At 39.7% G+C, this 24,714-nt stretch overlaps 1 protein-coding gene across 1 annotated transcript in view; it reads left to right on the top strand.

The window, feature by feature from the left end:
• The window catches only part of Adgrg4 (adhesion G protein-coupled receptor G4), a 102,377-nt gene extending 97,760 nt beyond the window's left edge, over nt 1-4,617 (top strand). Inside the window, exons 19-21 of the mRNA XM_013018051.1 lie at nt 1,256-1,357; nt 2,265-2,432; nt 4,436-4,617. Of these exons, the coding sequence (XP_012873505.1) occupies nt 1,256-1,357; nt 2,265-2,432; nt 4,436-4,617 (452 nt within the window). The remainder of the gene's footprint in view (nt 1-1,255; nt 1,358-2,264; nt 2,433-4,435) is intronic.
• The last annotated feature ends 20,097 nt before the right edge of the window (nt 4,618-24,714 follow it).

Below are 24,714 nucleotides of genomic sequence, written 5' to 3'. Positions count from 1 at the left end.
GAAAGGTGATATAAGATTGAAAGGAAGGCTGGGGCATAGGTCGAGTATGAGGCATGGCTTGCCTAGCACATGTCAGCACCAAAAAATTTAAAAAGATGAAAAGGAAACATGCCTCTACCTATCGAAGACTTGGCAGCTAAGTGGTGAGATTGGTAATACATGGAGACTATAGGGCTAAATATGATAAATATTATGAGAAAAAGAAGTTTTATGGGAGTTCAAAGGGAGGAGGGGAGCTTCCATTTGAGACATCTATAAAGGCTTTGTGAATAGAGTTCTTCGACATGGACCACAAATAAAAATCAGAGTATTGGCAGGAGTGATTTCTGCCAACTTTCCCTTCTAACTTTAGGAATTGGCCCTCCAGGAAATTTATAGTCAGCATCATCTTAAGTCCTTCTTTTATCTTCTAAGGAGATATTTTGGAGAATAGGGATGAAAAGTGTCCATATTGCTGATAGAAACGTTTAGCACCTCCCTCTCACTTGCAGAACAAAATTAGAGCTGGCAGTGGGAATTGAGGGCACCAAATACATAATTTCCTGGTGGTATAATTGCACCAAAGATGTATATAGATTATTTATGGCTATGTAAAAATTTACTATAAAATTTCAGTAGCTTAACACAACATGCACTTATTATCTCATAGTGTCTGAGGGTCAGGAATCCTAGAACAACTTAGCTGGATACTTCTGGCATAGAGACTTTTCATTAATTTGGAGTCAAGCTGTCAGCTGGGCTTGTGGTCATCTGGAGAGTTGATTGAGGGATATGCTTTCAGGAAGGCCTAATCACATGATGGTGAACTATAAGCCTCAGTTCCTTATTATGTGGGCCTCTCCACTGGGATGGCTGAATGACTCCAGGATAAAATACTTGGCTCCTTTTGGAAGAAGAGACTGTGGAAAGAGAGTGGGGAGAGGGAGAAGGAAAAGGAGAGTGAGAGATGCACAGAAATAAAGAGGAGAGATACAGAGACATAGACAGAGAGATATTTAAGGCTTTTATAGCCTAATCTTAGAAGTACTTGTCATTACTTTTACCATGTTCTGTTGGTAGAATGTGAAGAGACACCATGTAAGGGTATAGATGACTTTGGAAAGGCTAGAAAGATGAGAAGAGAAATCCACTAATGATCCAGTGGCGGGAGGGGTTGAAAGTAGTATTTATGGTGATAAGGAAAGACCTAAATGTGGACATTGGTGACAACTGGTGAGAGAAGCTGAAAACAACTCACTTCCTTTTCCTGGATTAGGATTCTTCATTTTTGTGTTTTACTGTGTGATGAAGGAGACTGTGCGGGAGCAATGGCACATACACCTCCATTGCAGGTGGCTCCGACTGGAAAACACATCTGGTAAGCTGCTACACTGGGTAAGATTTTGAATTTTACATGTGTTATGAAACTGATCAGATTGACTTACCCCCTAGACAGTTTCAACAGAAAGAACATCAGACTCCAGGCTGTTTCCATGTTAGGAAAATGGTTTCTGCTTTTGTGTTAAGATAAATAAAGTCAAGTGAAGAACGTTGACTTGGGCTGTATTTTACCCTAGTGGAGCTTGGGTTTTGGCCCCGATTCCTTACATTGTTTCTTGTCTATGTCAGCTCAGTCTTAATTCAAGCACCAGACTGTTGATTGGGTACCTACTGTGTTGCACTAACATCTGGCCAATAGCCAACAGTGGGTGGACTGGGTGTGAGAAACAAGGAGTGATGGTGGCACTGGGAAGCGTTTATTGGTATTCCCAAGGTCTCTGGCCTGCGTACTCTGTGAGCGGTACTTCTGATGGCCCTCTCTGCACAGTCTGTAATGGACTCTAGTTGCCTCTTAGCACTGATGGTTCCTTTGAGGACCAATTCTTCGCTTGCTTCTGGTGCAGGGAAACTGATGTACTATGTACAAAAAGCATCTCCCAGCCTGTTTCTTTTAAGGAAGGCAGCATATGAAATCCAAGATTCTCTAAGTAGCATTAAAGTCTTCCTCTTTAATAATGGCATACCAGTAAACTGCAGGTTCTTCTATTCCATAAAAAGCAGGCACCCTCTGTCAGTGCATCGTTTTTCCTACACCATACATTATAGTATACACTTTGCTTCTCACACGTTTATAGAAAAGCTGATGTCCAGAATGAACAAACACTGTGCATTGTATTTTCAATAGGAGTATTGAGGGAGGTATAAATTACGAATCATAAAGTTCACCTTATTTTCAGTGTAAAATTGGATGAGTTTTATATTTTACCCTTTTGATGTTATTTCAGGTGGGAGCAGCAGACGTGGTATACATGTTGGGTGTAAACAGGAAAGACTGAAGAAAACCTTAGAACACAAATTGCTGACACCATCTCTCAAGTCAATTGCAAGTAGTTGCACTTTCAAATCTATAGGCTCTGCACAAGGACCTCCTTCTGAAATAAGCTTCTCAAATGGTGAGGGGTGAGACTGTGTTGCCTATATTTATATTGATGCTATATTATTGTGACATATGCACTGGGTCTTTGATAGTATTCCTTCATCAATACCAAGTACATATTTGTACTCACACATATACAACCATGTAAGTGCATCATACGTGTACTTTCTTTTTCCTGTGGATACATACATCCAACCCACCCACCACATATATGTCATTCTTGGCTAAGAAAGTGTGTATAAAAACACCTACACAACATAGTATGTACTATCTAATTGGTTGTTAGATTAAGGGAAGAGGTAGGAGACAGGAAGTTAAAAATTCATGAGTAATCAAAAACAATTATCACAAACTATTGAAAGCAGAAAGAACTATAGTAATTTCTAAGTCTAATTATCTCATTGTACAGATGCAGAACTTTAATTAAGGTAAAAAATAACTTGTGAATAGTCAATCTATTAGCTGCAATCTAGAGCCAGAACTCAGGTCCTCTGGATCTCAAGATTATGAAGCCTACCAAAACCATTGAGTTACACATAACTCTGAGATGTTTACCTTCTTCCATAAGAAAGCATATTTCTAGGTAAAGACAGAATACCAATCTCAGTGTTGGAAAGTTTTAGGTCATGTCCTAGCTCTAGCATTAGCTGTGGCCTTGAGTACCTTACCTTTGTGCTTGGCCCTGCATTACTTCTACCTTTAGAATAAGGGGCTAGAATGGATATTCTCCAAAGTGGCTACCAGCTTCAGGCCTGTGTGAGGTAATACTATTTTCCATTTAGACTGGTTGAATATTGCAAGGAGTGTTGGTTCTCTCCCTCCCTCTCTCTCTCTCCCTGTCTCTCTCCTCTCCTTCTCACTTTCCCTATCCCTCCTCCTCCCTCTTCTTCCCCCCTCTCTCTTTCTCTCTCTCATGTTCGTCCTGAGGCTTGAATTGAATTAGGCCTGGGTGCTGTCCCTAAGCTTTTTTCTCAAGGCTAGTGATCTACCATTTGAGAGATGGCTCCTCTTCTGGCTTTTTTGGTGCTTAATTGAAGCTAAGAATTTCATGGACTTTCCTGCCTGGGTTGGCTTCAAACTGCCATTCTCAGATCTCGCTCTCCCGAGTAGCTAGGAATATAGGCATCAGCCACTATTGCCCAGCAGTCTCCATCTTTCTATGGAAAAGTTAGTCATGTATGTGAACAAATCTTTCCCCGGTCACAAGCTTCCATTCAATTCTGGTCCACCAACCCATGAGTGTGTTCTGGTGCTCATTTCAAGGGGATGGGGAGCCATAACATAAAAAAGACCTAGCTTGTGAAAGCATATTAGTAGCCAATATTTGAACTTGATGAACAAATATCATTTTTGGAAAAAGTTTACTTCCTCTGTTGTCTCTGGCGTATACTGGCTCATTAAAAAAAATAAATAGTGCAAATGTATACTTATTTGCCTGCAAAGAAATGGTAGCAAATACAAATGAAAGATGTGACTTGGCTGTGCCAAGTCATAGACCTGGGGAGTCTATGTCTCACATTGCTCATAAATTGTGACTAAGTCAGCCAGTGGGCAGTTAGACAGACACCATAGATTGTAAAACTGAACTCTGAGGGCTACCATCAAACTTAGGTAGTCGGAAGTTTAATCCCATTAACCAGAGTGAGAAATCATGCCTTCTATATCAGCAGGCACTCTATAGCTTAAACTTCTAGTGCAAGTGTACCACATCCCTAAAGGAGGAAGATTTGCTCCTCTGCCTGATGGCCTCTAAGGCTTGGCTGTGAATAGCCTCCCCTAGGTTAAGGTTAAGGTTACTAATCTACTGTTATTGACAGCAGTTATTAACAGTGCTAGAAGAACACACATGGGTGTTATATAAGCAATACTGTGAGGATGAATTAATTTGCACTAAACAAAGCAGCGCAACCTTCACCCCCGCCTTGTAATTATTCCATCGTTCCATGAAATTTTCTTGTGCTTCCATTATGTGCAAAGTCCTTAACGTCCCAGTTGAAATTCTTTTTTTCTTTAATGCAGATGATTTTGATGAAGATCCCTATTGTTTCTCTCCCTTGAGTTGTGAAGTTATGCCTAATTGTTTAAGAAGAATATTACCTGCTGAAATCAAAATGAATTCTGTTCACAAACAAGGATCATTTTCAATAAATCTCAGCACAGATGCTCATCTTCCCCCAACCCTGGACTGGGGAAAATGTTAAATTTGTGAAGTAGTCTACTTCAAAATATTGTTTTGGAAGGGACAGCATGGGATACTGTTTAGTGAATATTAAAGTCAGAATAATTCTATACAAGGTTATAGTTGCGTCTTTCTTAAGATAAGTTGGAACCTATCAAGGATATATTAAAGGAGAAAATTTTATTCAAAATGTAAGTGTATATGTCCTAAAAAAAAGAAAAAGTCCTGCCCTGTCTTGGGCACCAAACTATTTTTGGTGATCAGAATATCAGAATGCCCAACTGCCTTCACATCAACAAGGGAAATAGGTAAGAAGAATCATGACATCATGATTTTTGAGGAAAAATTCTACTGGGTTTGTCTGTTATGGAAAGGATCCTAAAATCCCAATTATTCAAAGATTCCTTTTGATTAAAGATACTTATTAAAATATAAACATGTTTTGAGGGAAAGGTGGCTCATTAATTCACAAATAAGGAATTCAAGGTGGGGACTGATTTCTCAGCCATGACAACCCCACAGGGTATATAGTGAGCAAGTCTCGAGGAGTGTAGCATAACAGAAACTATCTGAAAGTAATGATTATCTCTTGAAAGGAAAGGATAGGACAAGGTTAGAAGGACAGGAAGGAAACAGAGGAGAGAACTATTACTCAAAGCCAACCAGAGTAAGTAAAACTGTAGACTTTGCTAGTTTTGCATTCTGTGACTAAGCATGATAAAAAGGCTTCAGATTCTCATCCTAAACACTACCGCTGACTGAAGTTTCCAAACCAAGCAGGCTATTCATACTTCAGTCTTAGGTATAAAGGTTTAAATAAATAAACATCCTGGAAGGATATATAGGCACTGGTGGTAGCAGCTGATTGCCTTCCAAATGGGGACCTGAATGTCTTGTGGATATCTTGCAAGGGGAAAAAGATTTACTTTTCACTCCCTCTGTCTTTGTGTCTTTTAAGTCTTGGGCTGAAAGAATATATTACCTCTTTGAGCAATAAATAAGTGAATAAAGTTTTAAACACATTCTTCCAATGACAAAGGTAAATGCTTGACTTTGTAAACCATAAATCGAGTTTCCTGTTACTCTGGTGAGCATGTGTGATGCAATGGAAACTACGGAGATAGCAGACCTAGCTACAATCTGGCTGTGAGTTGCTAACTACATCACCTCCAGAAGTAACAGTAAATGAAATGAAACTTAAATGAGATGAAGTCTGAAAATCTTTGAGCACAGTGAAACCATAGTCCTACTTACCACTAACCCTCTCCTGGTCGATCTATCATGTCTGCTCCATTAAAGGTATCCCATTAGATATTCCAAGAAAAAATTAGCACTGGTTACTAAATAGACTGGAGAATGGGCTAGTGTGTTATGTAAAGCTCTTAGGTTCCGATGACCCACAACATTATATTTTAAAAATTGACAGGCCCTCAAAGGGGAATGCTACTGCACTGTTGGTGGGGGTGCAAACTTGCCCTACCACTCTGGAAAGCAGTATGGAGGTTCCTCAAAAGACTAAATATAGAGCTCCCCTATGACCCAGCAATCCCACTATTGGGCAAAAGACCACACTAAAGATACCAGTATAAGTATGTTCATTGCAGCATTATTTACCAGAGCTAAGATATAGAACCAACCCAGATTCTCCCCAGGAGATGAAAGGATTAAGAAGATATGATGTGTATATATACGCAATGGAGTTCTATGCTTCCATCAGAAAGAATGACACTGCCTCATTCATAGAGAAATGGAAAGATCTGGGAAAAAATACATTAAGCAAAGTATTCCAGACCCAAAGAAAAGTAGGATGCATGGTTTCCTTAATTTGTAATAACTAGAATATGTCCATGATAGTCTTTTTTTTGTTGGTCATGAAGGCTTGAACTCTGGGCCTGGGGGCTGTCCCTGCACTATTCAGCTCAAGGCGAGTGCTCTACCACTTGAACCACAGCACCATTTATGGTTTTCTGAGTGTTTTATTGGAGAGAAGAATCTCACAGACTTTCCTGCCTGGGATGGCTTTGAACTCTGATCCTCAAATCTCAGCTTCCTGAGTGGCTAGGATTACAGGTGTGAGCCACTGGTGCCCAGAGTATATGATATTTTTTAACAGATCTCAATAACCCAATTGCTAAGCACATAGGACCATATATAATGAAGCATATCAGCATGAACTCCAAGAGATAGAAACAAGGTTTTTATTATGTCCTGTATGTAGTTAGGGTTTTTTTTGTTGCTGTTTCTCTTAGTTTTCTGTACCTTGTTTCTTGTATATAAGTTTATTCAATCTGTGAGAGGGAAAAGGGATCATAGAAACAGAAAGACAAAGGATGAATTAATACAAAACAGATAGTCATTTGACACTCCAGTAGAAATTTACTCTACAACTTGATGGGGAAAGAATTAAGGAAGGGTAAGTGAGAGAAAATTAGGGATGGAGTAACAGCATTAAAAATAAATGTATGCCAGGCACCAGTGGCTTCATGGCTGTAATCCTAGCTACTCAGGCAGCTGAGATCTGAGATTGTGCAGTTCAAAGCCACCCTGCCCAGGAAAGTCTGTGAGACTCTTATCTCCAATAAACCCTTCAGAAAACCGGAAGTGGCACAGTGGCTCCAGGGGTAGAGCACTAGCCTTGAGCTGAAGGACATCATTCAGGCCCAGAGTTTAAGCCCCATGATCGACAATAAATAAATAAATAAACAAATAAATTTGCTCATTGCGATTATAACCCCTTACTCATCCCTTTTTCAATAAATATTTTTAAAAGAAAAGAAAAAAATGGACAGGCCCTTTATACTCAGAGCAACTATTGTATCAGGATCTTTCCTATGACATTTTTTTGGCAAGGAAATTCTTAACCTATTGTTGCTCATATGGTTTCATACATGTTTTGTGTAGGGGAATGTGAATGGGTGTGAATGAGTTTATCTAGGAACTAACATAATTGTTTTACATGCTACATGTCTTTCAACTAGAAACATTAAATTACCTTCACTCAAAAATAGATGTAATGGGCTGGGAATGTGGCTTAGTGGGAGACGGCTTGCCTTAGCATGCATGAAATCCTGAGTTCGATTCCTCAGTACCATATAAACAGAAACTCAAGTGGCAGAACACTAGCCTTGGGCACAGAGAGGCTCAGGGACAGTGCCCAGGCCCTGAGTTCAAGCCCCAGGACCTGCAAAAAAAAAACAGATGTAATGACAAGACTTGGATGTAATTAAGAACTTGATCATTACAAATGGTTTGACTTGGTTTGGGTTCATTTGACTGTTAAAATTTCGCAGTTGTATTTTTCCAACAAGCAATAGGACTCTGATTATGTTGCTGTCACTGGAATGATGTGTCTAATGACCTGGCAAGCTCAAGAACAGAAACGTTATTTCATAGAAAAGTTCACCTTCTTTCCATGACTCTTGTTAATTAGGAAAGCATGGATTTTCTGTAAAGTAGATGACAGAAGGAGAGGTGAGCAAATGTAATCATTATATATTCTCTAAAAAAATGAACTGTGTAACTTGAGGATAGGGATGGGAAGGGAAAATGGGGGAGCCCAAAAGAAGGGATGGCACTGACCAAGATGTGTGGTATTCATAACCTGACATGGAATTGTAACCTCTTTGTATAACTACTTAATAACATCAATAATAAGAACTTTAAAAAAAAAGTAGATGACAGTTTGAAAATGCAAGATAAAATACCTTTAGTTTAGTATTTGGTGTGTTCTTCCTGGCCCCACAACATGGTTGACACATCTAGGAAGAAAGGTCAGAAAGATTCTAGTAATTATGGAAAAGATGTTCTAGAATCGTTGGGCTGGTTTCAGTCAACAATCAGCATCCCAATCTTCACTGAGCCTTGACATGGAGGGATAGGTACAGACAAACGGCACGTAGCATCCTACCTCCATCAATTGTTTATCTGGGGAGATCTGGCACACATACTACAATAATGACTAATTGTGAAGCAAGAAAGATAAGTACTTTGTACTCAAAAGACAGTACTAGAGTCAGTCAGACTGGGTATGGAGCATTTTGGTGGAGCTAGTGAGGATGAGGTGGACAGCTTTGGGTAAACAAGCCTCCATTTATCACTATCGCAAGCAAATGTTCTTTTTCTGGTCTGGGATGTGGCTCAGTGGCAAAGCACTTTCCCAGCAAGTGCAATGTCCTGGGTTTGATCCCCAGTACCAAAACAGAAAAGATTAAAAAAAAGTTCTTTTTTACTGGAAAATGTTCATTTTTTTATTATCTTTAAGTAGTTGTACAAAGGTAGTGTTATTTTGCAAAGCAGTATATGAATACAAGTCATCTTGATCTGTGTCACTTCCTTCAACAATCTCATCCTCCTTCGACTCACCCCTTCCCTTACATTTCTCAATTATTCACAGCATTCCCCCCTACCTCCTTTTCATTTTCTACCTCTCTCCTCATGGCCCCATCCCCGCCCCCCCCAAGCAAGTACTCATTTGTTAATGATTATTTTGTTGGGCTTTGACAGTCTTCCTAAAAAAATTGTACTATTTAAGTTCTCCATAGTGTCTATTATAATTAAGTTAATTTATTTGGAATTATATACCACCCAGGGTGTTAACTTATAGATTTATAGGCACATTCTATCTACCACTAATGTGAGAAACCATACAATCTTTGTTTCTCTGAGTTTTTCTCACTTTACTTAAATAACTCTTTCCAAGGTTTTCTATTTCCTTATGCATGGTACAATTTCATTCTTTCTAATGGATGAGCAAATGTTCTTTATTAAACACTTGTCAACCAATTTACAAAGCCCCTTTGGAGCTTCGGGGGACAGGTTCTGGCTCTCCATTGTCTGGTTTTTTGTTTCTTTTTTGTTGTTTTGTTTTTGATCACGGGGCTTGAACTCTGGGCCTGGGCATTGTCCCTCAGCTCTTCAGCTCAAGTCTAGCACTCTACCACTTGAGCTGCAGTGCCACTTCCATTTTCTGGTGGTTCACTGGAGATAAGAGTCTCATGGACGTTCCAGCTGGGACTGGCTTTGAACTTCGATCCTCAGATCTCAGCCTCTTGAGTAGCTAGGATTACAGGCATGAGCCATGGACACCCAGCTTCCATTGTCTGTTGTGCCTGTGATCAAGCTGGCAGAATTGGAATAGCACCAAACTCACTGGGATGACTTTGAGAAAGTTCTTGCCCAGGACTTCAATCAGCTTTCTCAGAAGACCCAAAGGTGACTTGGGACTTCTGTGATGACCTACCTTCACTATATTCAGGGCTATGGGAAAGCTAGGGAGAGTGAAAGGATGGGGGCAGCTAAGGCCTCAGTAACATGGGCTTACAGTGAATTGCTGTGTTTCACTGGTTGTAATATTCAAGCATTTAGGGGAATCCGAAGATCTACAGCAATGGAGGACGGATTTATTTCTAACTGTATCAATTACATAAAACAAGCAAAATGATTCAATTCATACTTATGCTGTCTGGTATTTGAAAGCCCATCCACAAATATTATTTATTGAATGCATATTAGGATGTGCATGACTGAGTGAATGGTCTAAAGTTATGAGGTAAGGGACCAGTAGGAAGGAACAAAATTCTCAGCATCTCAGAAAGTAGTATTTTCCCAAAAAGAAGGGCTACTTGAATTATTTTTAAGACTCTAGGCCTTGGGACCTATGAAAGTGAGGCAGGGACACATGACACTGAATCCTCTCTTAGCATCTGTGTTTCAGCAGGGGTACAAGGTAAGAACATTAAGTTTTCATCTATTCCTACCAATTGATCAATTTTTCAATTGATCGATTTTTTCCCTTTCCTTTCACTGGAATTGTGATGGATTTCTATCTTTCCCGTGTGTCTTCTTGGGGATTTTCTTGAGAAAGCAGAAGAATTTGTGTTGCAGGACTACTTGCTAAATGCATTCTTGTTTGTTTTTGTAGTGCTGGAGGTGGAACCCAGGGTCTTGTCATGCTAGGCAACTGAGCCACACAAAAGCCCACTAAATGCTATTTTTACCTCCAAATCACAAGCCAAAATATTTTTACAAAAGCAATTTGTACATAAAACAACTAATGAGTGGGCAATTTAAGAAAACACAAGAACATTAATACACAACAAAACGATCTATAATTAAAGAGGACAGTTAAAGGAGACAGAATTAAAAAACTCACATCCATAATTTTTTAAATGAAAGTAAATTTCAGCTAATCTGACTCAATGTCTAGTTAATAATTATAGTACATTAGTTAATATGTAGGAAGATAATTTGTCATCTGATAGGCAGTTGACAAAAATGGCTTTAAAATCTCCTTAATTAAGGACAATTTAGATAAGCTTAGAGATAGGTCTGTAAATATGTCCTTGACATAATTTTTCTTACAGCATGTAGGGACAGAACACTTGCAATTGTCAATTCTTTTTTTAATTTAATTTTATTGTCAAGGTGAGGGGGTTACAGTTACATATGTAAGGTAGCAAGTACATTTCTTGACAAACATTGTTATCCCCTTTGCTTATTCTTTGTCAGTGCCTTTAAGGTATAAACTGTCTTCCAATAACTAACCAGTGGTACAACTCAGGAATTTCTTTATTTTTTGAAGTACTAGGGATGGAATTTGGACATGCTAGGCAAGCTCTATACTCCTGCGCTATATCCACCACCCTCATGAGAATAAGATTCTTGTCTGTCTTGCTTACTGCTGTTACTGACAGTATCCAGCATATTTCAGTCAGGGTCCTTTGGTTGCCAGTGACAGAAACTCATTGTTTTTTACCTGACCCTGGTGTCAGTTTCAGTTAATCAAGTAAAAGGACCTTGCTGAAAGGATTTGAGAACTAAAATAATTTGTGGGAAGGTTAATGATCAATGTTTGAAATAGGATCCATAGGGATAGTCTCCTAGCAGAGAACTTCTTGTTAGGACACCACTCCTGGGAAGAATAAACAGTGATTTCTTCTATCATCATGTTACTAGTTTAGACTTAAAGTCCTATGAGACTACTTCTGGCTAGCTAGCTAAAATTTTGTTCTATACTGAGCAGTGAGAGAAGGGTATGGCAGAAAAGAAAACCCTTTTGTTTTCAATAGTAGTAGGAGAAAAGTTTAAATTTATTGTTCCATCGCTAATATCTACACTGAAGAAGTCATTCCACAAAAAGGAAACACAGTATAATTAGGAATAATGAGAAGGTAGGGATTCAATCCCCCCACAATATATCTACCATACACAATATAGGTCTGAGTATATTTTGGTTGAGTAAAGAGCTAACTCAGCAACATACTACTTCAGTGAGGATGTAATAGTCTTCATAAGAAAACATTTCTCTCACATCCATCCCGAAGGTCTCATTCATACACTAACTTGTCTTCATAAAGCTAAGTGGAATTAGGAACTATCAAGAGTTCAAAATAAGTATCCCAACATGTTTGAGAAAAATACTGGTAGAATAGGTGATCTTTACAAACCTTGGATACAGAGTGACCTCATTCTAAGGAAATTCGGTATATGAAAATATACTTACAGATTCACTTCCATATTGAGTTGATTGCTTTCCTTCCTATAAGATATATTAAAATTTAAAATATCAAATTTTTATACAAGACTCTAGACATTCACACAGTGAGACCAAAAGAGATTATTCTTCAGAGAGGATCACAAAGGCTCAATGGTTATGTGCATATGTCACATAAAATGTTGTTTATTGAAATGAATTCCAAGAAATAGAAAGAAGAATTTTGTTTTTTTTTCTTTTCTCCTTTGTTGCTGTTTTTGTTTTCTGTAACGTTTCTCTTGCTTGTAAGTTTATCAGTTGGAGAGAGGGAAAGGGAGAGCACAGAAATGGTGGGACAAAGGGTCAACAAATGCGGCAGTGATACTCACTAGACATTACATTGAAAATGAATTATGCAACTTGTTGGGGTGAGAGACAGGAGGGGAAAATTGGGAGAGAGTGAGGGGAGAGGGTGATACTGTGCAAAAAGAAATGTACTCATTACTTGTCATGTAACTATAGCCCCTCTGCACATCACTTTTACAATAACAATCAAAAAATAAAGTGAATTTTTTAAAAAAGAAAATACTCTTATATAACATAATTTTCCAGGAAAAATATGTTAAGTGAAGTACATCAGGACCACAGAGACAAATAATTCATGTTTGCCCTTATATGAAGAAGCTAGATTTAACTTAAAAACATCTAAGTGTGCAACTGTATACAAATTCATTAATTGAAATATGGTAGATTCAAGGAAGAATTCAAATAGTGTAATTTCGGTGGATGTGTAAACTTGTTCAACCACTTTGGAAAGCAGTATGGAGGTTCTTCAAAAGATTCCCCATAGACCCACCAATCCCACTTTTGGGCATTTACCCAAATAATCACAGATAAGGCTATACTAAACCTACCAGCACAACTATGTTTATTGCAGCATTATTCATCACAGCTAAAATATGTAACCAACCCAGATCCCAGATGCCCCTCAGTAGATGAGTGGATCAAGAAAATGTGATACACACACACACACACACACACACACACACACACACACACACACAATGGATCGAGAAAATGTGATATATATAATGGAATTCTACACTTTCATCAGAAAGAATGGCATTTGTTAGAAAATGGAAAGACTTGGAAAAATTATATTAAGTGATGTAAGACAAGCCCAAAGAAACATAGGTCCCATGGTTTCCCTTATTTGCAATAACTAGTATATGTCTAGGACAAGCAGAAAAGTTCAAAAGCTATTTTCATATGACCATATAAGATGATGTTAAGTGAAATGAACCCGAAGATAGGGACACAAGTGATTTTTCTTTCTTACTACTGTTTTAACGTATTTATAATATGCTATGTGATTTTTGTTTCTTTTGTATGTTCTTCCCCCTGTTTTCACTGTATTTGATTCTTTTTTTGTTTTGTTTTTTTGATTATTGTTTTTTTATTTTTTATTATTTTATTTTTTATTGTGAAAATACTGTACAGAGGGGTTACATTTACATGGGCAAGATAGTGAGTACATTTCTTATCAAGCATTGTAGCCTCCTCCTTTGTTTACCCTTCCCATCCCTTCCCAGCCTCCCTCTTGTATTTGATTCTTATATATACATTTGTCTAATTTGGGGAGGGGAAGGGAAATAACAAAATGCTCAAATAAGGATACAGGTTGACCCATTGTAACAATGTGATGTACAAGAGACTATGTTGAATACAAAGATTACAACTTCAGGGGGGGGCAGAGAGGAGTTGGGGAGGTGGGGAGGGAAGGGATGGTAGGGGAAAACAAAGGAGGAGGTAACAATGCTCTATAGGAAATGTACTCATTACCTTACTCATATAACTGTAACCCCTCTGTACAGTATTTTTATAATAAAAGCATATATATAATTTAAAAATAGTGTGATTCCTGGGGCTGGGAAGGTGGCTCAGTGGTAGAGTGCTTGCCTTGAATGCAGGAGGCCCTGGGTTCAATTCTTCAGCACCACATAAATAGAAAAACCCGGAAGTGGCTGTGGGTCAAGTGGTAGAGTGCTAGCCTTGAGCTGAAGAGCTGAGGGACAGTGCCCAGGCCCAGAGTTTGGGCTAGAGTTCGGGCTCCACGACCGACAAACAAAAACAATAAAAACTTTCTTTAAAAAAAAAATAGTGTGATTCCTTAGAAAGGCAAAGTCTAAATTTGACCAAATAAACACCAGCATGTGGGTACTTGAAATGGGTGTGGTGTGGTCACAGGTAAAGGGGGAGATGATTGAAGAGGAGAACAGGGGAGAATACAGTCAAGAATTCAATATATATCTTATAAAATTAAGAAAAGTGAGGGAAGGAGGGGTAGGAATGTTGAAAAGGGTGACGTTGATCAAAATACATTGTATTTATAAACTGCTTTGTTAAATAGTAACTCCTTTTCACAACTACTTAAAGATAATCAAAAAGACAAACGAACAAAAATCTATTTTAAAAAAGAAAAATAAAGTATATTTATGTTGCTGTCTTGGCACATCTGTCCAGATGAGTTCACACCTGGTTTAATTTTTTGGTGGTGATTGATCAGAGAGCACCAGAAGAGTTTCCCTAAATATCTGACCACATAACTTGATCTTGGTTTTTAGAATTCCTCAGTTGTGAATAGAGTGAGCTTAATTGTGTTAGGTTGAAAGCTAGGAGGTGTGATACTTGCTTTGTTAGGCTTACCTTTTTAATTCCATGATATTTACAAAGTAATATTCATAGAAAAATGGTGATAGGTGGCATTCAGGGCCCCATATTGGACAATATTGGTGCATGTTTAAACAAACCTAAGTTAGATATAGTGGCATATGGCTGTAATTCCAGAACTCGGGATGTTGAAATAGGAGACTTGCAAGTTGAAAACCAGCTTGGGCTACATAGTGAGTTCAACTGTAGCATGGGATACATAGTGAGATTCTGTCTCAAAAACACAAGGACTAGGGGTTGTGGGGCTCTTGCCTAGCATTTGCAAGGCCCAGGATTCAATTCCCAACGCTGCAAAAATAAAATAAAATAGACCCAAAAGAAATCAACAATAAATACTAACCTAAATATTGAACACAATCATGTCATCTAAATGCGTAGGGGAAATACAGATATTTATTAAACATATGGATTGCTATGCAAATCATTATGCAAACTTAAAAGTTAATACTGGCCAATTGCCAAGTTTGTAAAATTTACTTGTGTTTACTAGTATTCATCGCAGGAACAAAGTTGAGGACTTTTGCTGACATCCCACCTCATCTAGATGTAAAACAAGACAAGACTGAAGAATGTGCTATATTAGTAGGGTGAAGGCACTCAAACCTGGGGACAAGGTAAATAGATAGTAGGAAGAATAGATAGATAATTTTCACCTTCAAAATGCTAGCCAGCTCATCCATCATGCTCAGTTGGTTGTAGGCAGATATTGGACGAAAAATGCAAATGCATCTGAGTTGCAGTGAATTTTGATGAAGGCCTACTTCATGAAAGAAAGATTTTTTTAATCCACAACTCACAAGTTCCCAAAAGAATGGAAAATTTTGGAAACAGTAACACGGGAAAGATGTAATGAACCAGATTGCAACAAATCTTCAAATACCAACTCTTTCAACAGTACAAGTACAATGATATGCCTTATAATGGGATATATATCTCCACATTGCCTTGCCTAAGTCAGAAATGTGATTTTGGACCTTAGTGGTTGAGGGCTGCTAATTGTGGAGCTAGTGAGAAATAGATGATCCCTTGTCTTCTATACTTTTCCTTTAGACCTGAATCCAGAAATGTGAGTAGGTAAACATTGTAGTGAGGTTTGACATTCTTAATCAACTACAGCATATTGGACACTACAGTTGTCTGTGCCCAGTCTTACGGGAAGTTTCCTAGAGGAAGATGCAATAGTATAATGTGTACAGTTGTATACACTAGAAATTCAGACTATACTTAGGGGTAATAAAATATTTACATCTCTAACAAAATGTCTCCAAAGTAACATATGTTAGCTCTTCAAATTGTGAGATAGAGATCTTTGGGCATAACAAACAGTAGCCACTTAATTATTAATCCAATTCCACAAATGCTATTGAGAAATCACTATGTTTAAGGTAGTGAACCAGACAAACATAGCTTCTGCAGTTGTCTGAGTAGCAAATTCACAGTAACATTACAACACATAATAATACTCTCACATACCATATGGTCTGTTTAGATTTGGAGATCAACAGGTATAGCTTATTCAGAAAAATGTCTTCTAGTTTCTAATAAAATTAAATATACCCTGGGATTCAGCACTTGACTCCTAAGTACACATTCTAGAAAAATACAAGCATGTATCTACAAAATATTTGTACATAAATATTCATAGTAACTATTCAAAATAGTCAAAGAGAGGAGACAACTAGGGATGAATAAACCAATCATGGGATATTTATGCAATGGAATTTTATGTAACAGTTTAAAAAAAGAATGAATTTTGGCTTCACACAGCATTAAAAATAAATATAGATGTGTGTCAAAGAAGCTAGACACCAAAGAGAAATTCGGGAAATTATGTAATCACTTAATTACAATAAAAAAAAACAAAAAGAACCTTGGGGAAGGGAGGGAGGGAAGGAATGGTAGGGGGAAAACAATGGAGGGGGTAACAATGCTCAATAGGAAGTGTACTCATTACCCTACTCATATAACTGTAACCCTCTGTATAGTATCTTTACAATAAAAAAAGAAGCTAGACACCAAAGAGAACCACATGGGGGGAGGTCACATGATGACGTCACATAACAGCAGTAACGCAATAAGGGTCATGTGACAAGTGTAACATGGCAAGGGGTCACGTGGTCAAGGTCACTTGACCTAGGGGGAATCATGTAGGACAGAATCGCTTGACTAGGGGTCATGCAATGTGGGTCACATGATGGGTCGTGTGACATGGAGTCACATGACAGGGGAACACGTGACACGGGGTCAAGTAAAAGCAGTCACGTGACAAGGGGGCAACAGTCAGGGAGGTCACATGATGAGTGTCATGTGAAGTAGGGTCACATGACAGGTGGTCAGGAGGCAAAGATCATGTGACAGGGATCACACGGGACGGGGGGGTCAAGTGATGAGGTTTCACATGATGGGGATCATGTGACGGGGGAGGTAGTCACTGGCGGGGTCACGTGATGGGGACATGCAACATTTGATCGTGTGACAGGGGTCGCATGACAGGGGTCACGTTAAGACAGATCACATGAAAGTCACATAATAGTGGTCATATTATAAGGGGTCATGTAACAAGGGCTCACAAAACATGGGATCACATTACAGTGATCTTGTGACATGGGTTCATGTGATAGGGATCACCTGACCATTGCTGTCATGTGACAGTGGATCACGTGACAAAGGGGTCACTTGACAGGCAGTCACGAGGAAAAGGTTACGTGACATGGAGTCACCTGGCAGGAGTTCACGTGATGGTGGCATGTGACATGGGGTCACGTGACAAGGTGTCACATGATGGGGTTCATGTGATGTGGGGTCACATGACAGGTCTAGTGATACGGGTGTCATGGTATCCTGTGACGTGAAATCTGGGGAATCACATGACGTGGAGTCACGTGCGGGGCTGGTCACGAGACAAAGGGATAGGTGACCAGGAGTCATATGACAGGGATCTATGACATGGGGGGGGGCAAGTGACAGGAGTCACATGAGATAGCATCACGTGGCAGGGGTCACATGAGAGGGGATCACGTGATGAGAGGTCACGTGAAAGTAGTCATGGATAGCAGTCACATGACAAGAGATCATGTTATAATGATCACACAACAGGGGTTTATGTGACAAGGATCAAGAGATGAGGGGGTCATGTGATTGCACTCACATGGTAATTGATCACGTAACAAGGGGACTCATGACGAGGGGGGGTGTCACATGATGGGTGTCATGTAATGTGAGGTCACATAACAGGTGATCACATGACAAGGGGTCACATGATGGCCTTCGCGATGTGGGAGTCACATGACATGCACACGACATGGAGTCACATTACAGAGGTCACATACCAGGGGCCATGTGACAGGGGTCACATGGTTGGGTTCATATGACAGGATCACTTGGTTGGGACATGTGACATGGGGTCATGTGACAAGGTGTCATATGATGAGTGCCATGTGATATGGGGTCATGTGGATAGTGCCATGTGATATGGGTCTTGTAACACAGGTGTCAAGGGATCACGTGAGATGGAGTCACTTGATATGGGGTCATGTGACAGGAATCATGGGACAGGAGGTCATGTGATGAGGTTTCACGTAAAGGGGATCATATGACTGGGTCACATGATGGGGGTCACGTGACAAACAGAAACGTGACAGGGACATGTGACATGGGGTCATATGACAGGGGTTACATGATAAGAGGTCACGTGAAAGTAGTCATGTGATAGCAGTCACGTGGCAAGGGGTCATGGGACAAGGGGTCAGGAAACACAGGATGTGATTCAGTGACATAGGTTCATGTGATAGGGATCACGTGACTTATTGTTGTCATGTGATAGTGGGTCACGTGACAAGGGGACACATGATGGGTCACATGATAGGGGACATGTAACACAGGGGTCATGTGAAACTGGATCAAGAGACATGGAGTCACATGATGTGGGGGTCACATGACAGGCATCTCGTGTGGGGGGCACATGTTGCGTTTTCATGTGACAGGTGGCATGTGACGGGCTCACATGACACTAGGTCACATGACAGGGAGTCATGTGACATGGAAAGCAGTCACATCAAAAGCTCTGAGGTGAAGGGGACTGTGTGAAAGAGGATCATGTGACTGGATGACAAATTGTTTAAATAGGGATACAGGTGGACCCATTGCAACAATGAGATGTACAAGTCATTATGTCGAAAACAAACTTTGCAACTTTCGTGGGGGAGGAGGATTGAGTGGGGGACAGGGGAGGATGATGGGATGGGAAGGGTAATCAAAGGAGGAGGCTACAATGCTTGATAAGAAATGTACTCATTATCTTGCCCATGTAATTGTAACCCCTCTGTACAGTATTTTCACAATTAAAAAAACTCTCAGGTGAAGGGTATCGTGTGAAAGACGATAATGTGACTAGATGACTTGATGTGGGGTCTCATGACAGGGGTTCTATAATGGGCCATTCGCATGACAGAGGTCATGTGACAATGGGTCGTGGTGCATGGGTCACGCGGCATGGTCACATGGTAAGGGTCACATTACACGAGAGGAATCACATGACAAGGGATATCAGGACGTGTCATGTGACAGGATCACTTGACAAGATGTCACTTGAAACGAGTCATGTGAAATGGGATCACATAACGGGAGGGGATCATGTGACATGTCACTTGACTGGAGTCGCATGATGTTAGTGCCACATAACAGGAGTCATGTGACATGGGTTACATGAAGCAAGGCCATTACCTGACATGGCGATTCGTAAAGCAAGGACGTCACCTGAACAAGGGGTCATGTAATGTGGGGTTCGTGTGAGGCCTTGGGTTGTCATGGCTGTGGGGACGGTGTTGGCAGCACGGGAGAGGCAGCGGCAGCAGATGTGGCTGTGGTGGGCCCTGGAGATCTGGAGTCTCCAGTGGCTGCCGCTGTTGCTGGTGGCAGCGGTGGAGTTGGTGCTGGTGGCCCCTCAACTGCAGCTGATGCTATCATCCAAGATGGCACCCGCTGGGCCCATGCAGCCCACAAGCACAAGGGACCGGTCTCTGGCAGCACCCAGCTGTCCACCTTCCTGCCTCTGCCCCTGGAGCCAGGCCCCCGCACCTTGCTTTTATTCCTGCGGAACCCGCTAAGCCTGGAGGACTTGGGGCCTACAGGGGCGTGTTTGCCCATGAGAAGCGGGCCTTGGCGCGCGCCCTATCCTTGATCGTCCTTTCCACGGTTCAGTGCTCCGCCGCGGGTGCTCTCACTGCCTACCTGCAGGAGAAGCTGGGGGCCAGGCTCCTGCACCTTGACCCAGACACAAGCAAGCAAGCTAGAAAGAAAGAAAGAGAGGAGGGAGAAAGGAAGGAGGAAAGGACGAAAGGAAAGAAGGAAGAAAGGTAGGAAGGAAGGGAAAAAAAGGAAGGAAGAACAACATTATCAATGTACATCAGAAATTAGATGCTACAAGTATCCACTATTTACTACTCACATCAATTTCTGGCTTAATGTATTTTTTTTTTGTTTTTGTAGAATACTCACTAATGAGCCATGACCCATGTTTTGATATTCTTTACAAGAAAATAATAAACATGATATCATTATATTATCATGGGTGGGGAACCACTCGCTGGCAGACCATAGGAGACCAGGAAATCCATTAAGTTATGACACAGACACATATGCTCCTCATATGCCTTTTGTCGGCTGCCTGCATCTGTCTGCCTTTATGGGTAATTTTGAATGGGCAAAAGTGATATTACAATATTTAGAATTTTTCTTGGCAGGAGAAAAATTCCCATTCCTGTGTCACAAAGCAGTATTTTTCGATCAAGAAAAAGAATGACTCTGAAAAAAAATACACACGGTAATCCCATCTCCTGTTCCTTTTCATTAATGACAAACAAAAAACACAAATTCAAACAAAATAAAGCTCCAATAAAAAAAAAAAAACAACTGTTGTTGGGCTGGGAAGGTGACTCAGTGGTAGAGTGCATGAGGCCCTGAGTTTGATTCCTCAGCACCACGTAAACAGAAAAGGCCGGAAGTGACTCTGTGGCTCAAGTGGAAGAGTGCTAGCCTTGAGCTGAAGAGCTGAGGGACAGCGCCCAGGCCCAGAGTTCAGGCCCCACAACTGGCAAAAAAAAAGAAAGAAAGAAAAAACTGTTGATGGAAGGAGTGGCATTTATCAAGAAGCATTGTACTCGTAACTTGATTCATGGAATTATAACCTTCTTGTTTAACTACTTAATAATAATAACAGCAAAAAATGTTTACTATTTAATCAGACAAACTGGATTTTCAGAAGTCTGGAACTTCCTCTCCTAAATAAAATTTGCTAGTATTTGCTTATAGAGTTGTGATCAATGTTAAATTCAAGCCAGGTTCCACTAGCTCCTGCTTGTAATCCTAGCTACTCAGGAGGCTCAAATCTGAGGATCATGATTCAAAGCCAGACTTCGAAGAAAAGTCCATGACATACTTATCTCCAATTAACCTCCAGAAAACTAGAAGTGGCCCTGTGGCTGAAAGTGGTAGATTTCTAGCCTTGAGAAAAAAGAGCTCAGGGATGGCACCCAGTCACTGAGTTCTAGCCCCAAAGCTGAAAAGAAAAAAGTCTAATTTCAGAGCATTTACAAGATCTCCAGGCTTTACTCTTGTTCACTTTGTGTCTGGGGTTCTCTTCTGTCTTGATATTATTCAAGTTGTCACCCCTGTAGTTATCTAAACAGTACTTGTATTGTATTTTTCATTTGCTATATTGTCTTTCTTTCTGTATCAATATTTCTATGTATTTACACGTACACTTAAATTATTTAAGAATCTCTAGCACAGGTAAACCAAGCTAGCTTAACCTGTGTCTTCAGATATTTATATGATTTACTTACGAGTTGTATTATTATGTGTTATATGACACATAGAGTCACATGGTTGTGTTCTTTATTTTACGCTTCAATTTCAACTTGAAAGAGACTCTTTGTTATCCAAACACCTTTTCAGTATAAAAGAAAATGTCATGTTATTTCCAAAATGAGGAATACTTCTCAGAATTATGCCAATATGATTATGGAAACTAGATATTCTCAACTGACTGCAGCTTATCATTCCTTATTTTGTGCTAAACTGGGGAGCAGTAAGGCAATATAGTATTGTGTTATTGAAGACAAAAGGCTGGGAGATCAAATTGTTCTGGGAATCCTACAGTCTCCATCACTTAACTAATATATAAGGATTGTTTGTGATTCTTGTCAGCTCTGAGCTAACAACTCTTTCCCCTTTGTACAAGTTTAATAGTGCCTACTATTAGTGATGATAACGGGACTACACCATAAACATATCCTATGAATGGTTTCTGTGTTGGAGATTGAAGCCTGCCAGGCCTCTATTTCCTATCACCACAAGCAGCAAAGTGGAGATTCCTAGACAAGATAGATAATAACTTTTTACATCTTCAATGTTTTTGTATGCCATGCTTCTCGTTGTGTGGGGAGGTGCAGAAAACTGAAGGGAACATTCTCAAGTCCAGTCTTTAAGATGTTTTTGTTGTTGTTGTTTTGTTTTTTGGGGGGTCCGATCATAGGCCTGAACTCTGGGCCTGGGCACTGTCCCTCAGCTCTTCAGCTCAAGGCTAGCGCTCTACCACTTGAGCCACAGCACCACTTCTGGCTTTTTCTGCTTATGTGGTGCTGAGGAATTGAACCCAGGGCCTCATGCATGCAAGGCAAGCACTCGACCACTAAGCCACCTTCCCAGCCCTGTAAACAACATTTTTATCTTCAACCAAGAATGGGAGGCTGGAGAAGAATGTGCAGACCACCTATGGCTGTCCTTGGCCTCATCCCTGGTATGTGTTTAAAGTGTACAGGATGATGTATTGATATATGTATATGTTGTGAAATGACCAAGACAATCACATTACTTAAAATACCTATCATGATTCTATAAGCATTGTATTTAAGAACTACTCTTCAGTACTCCTTGGTCAAGTTTAAGTACATAATAAAGTATTGTTAACTATAGTCACTACAGTATACAGTGAGTCTTCTCAAATGATTCACCTTATTAGTAGAAATTTGTACCCTCTGACCAACATCTCCCCACTCTCTTCCACCCCAACTCCTGGTACTATTCCTTCTGATATGGTTTGTATGAGCTCCATTATTTTTAGATATTACATATAAGTGATATCATGTACTTTTTTTGTCTTGCTGCCTCTAACTATGTCACTTTAAGTGAAATAATGCCTTTCAGATTTATCCATGTTGTCACAAAGGACAGCATTTTTACTCTTGATGTCTGAGTTGTATTCCACTGTCTAAATAGATTTTATTTAGCTGTCCATCAGTGTATATTTAGGTTGTCCCTATATCTTGTCCATGGGATCTTCCCCTCCATATATCATATTTGAGTTCACATGTTTGTGTATATAAGTATATCACTTGGCATATGTTTAGATATATATTTCCAGTTTATATCTAAGTTCCACGTAAGAGAGAAAACGTGCATACTTAGAGAAAAAATTTTAGTGATGCTTGCTGTGAGTAGAACAAAGAACTGGTGTAGTTAACTGAGTTGATGCCTCAGTTTTCTCTTGTATAAAAAAGGATTGATAACCTTGCTTATCTCATAGGATTATGAGCAATTCAATAAGGTCTTGGAATGGTATGGTAATATATACAATGTGTCTACCAGTGAGTAAATACTCCTATTTTACAATGCTTACCCTAGAATTAAGAGTGTATTCTGAAACCTTTTGAAAACATACTGATTTTAATGTTTTACACCAAGAGATGAAGTCATTGTGGGGAAGCATAAAAACCCTCAGTATGTTTTGCTCTAGAGCACATCAAATCACATGGTACCCGATGACCTCCAAAGAACACATCTGCTGTGTTCCCTATGATGTAGTAATTATATGTAACTACCAGCAGCCTAGGAAAAAAGCTTCTTTCAAAAATAAAATCTTCTCTCAAAATGGGACAAGTATGTCCATTAGCAAGCATGCCTCTTGAATGGACAAGGCCATAAAGTTGCTTTCCTTTTTTTCTCTCTATATACATCATTTTTCTCTGTCTCTCTCATCCTCTAATTGCCAAGTTAAATGTCATGAAAGTAAACTTATGTCTGAGAATTTTCTCTTGCTCAACCCTAATGCTCCTATAAGATCTCCTAAAAAGAGTAAAAAAACAATGCTACGTAAACCACCAGTTAGGACAACTGAAAAGAGAGCTTAGTTGTGATATACAATAAAACTTACAAGAAAGTGAATCTGACAAGTGTATATGGGTATGCACAATTATTAGGATGTCATATGATAATTAGCCATAAATTGGCATGAGCGACTCACATTAGTTATTCTTTTCTACACAGCTGAGCCTGATTGCATGTGACCTCTTTGTTAATTCTCCAGGCAGTAAATATTTCTATTGATGAGAAGGCTGCTTTCCAAAACACTGCATTCTCTTGTGTTTGTTTATTTGCTTTCTGTTAATATTATTTTTCTTCAAAGCAAAAGGTGTTCTTTCTAAGATGTTTCCTTCCATCCCCTTCTCGGGGCTCTACCTCCAACAATTCCCTTTCTCCCCTAACCCAAACCTGTACTACTCTGTTCTGCTCATCCTGACCTCTGGCATAATGAAACAACCTGTCCCCTCCTATGGTCACTATATCAGGCTTTCTACTATCACCTAACTCATTACAATCTCCAGTGTCTCATTTTGTAGCCACCTTACCATCACCAGTCTAGCTCTTTCCTCCTTTGCATGACTGAAACTGCTCTGGCAAATATCACCCCAGACCTGCAGATGGACCGATCTGATGTTCTCCTCTCTGCCCTTACCTTAACTCTGTAACTGCAGCTAATGAACTTCATTGTCCAAAGTAGAAATCTGGAAGTCACTCATTTCTCCCCAGTCTCTGACCATCTGTATCAATAAGTTTCTCAGTTTTGAAATTCCTCTGGAA

Source organism: Dipodomys ordii, unplaced genomic scaffold (assembly GCF_000151885.1).
Source record: "Dipodomys ordii isolate 6190 unplaced genomic scaffold, Dord_2.0 Scaffold38, whole genome shotgun sequence".
Classification (NCBI taxonomy): Eukaryota; Metazoa; Chordata; class Mammalia; order Rodentia; family Heteromyidae; genus Dipodomys; species Dipodomys ordii.
Note: the sequence above shows the minus strand (reverse complement) of the source record. Positions and strands in the feature narration are given on the sequence as shown.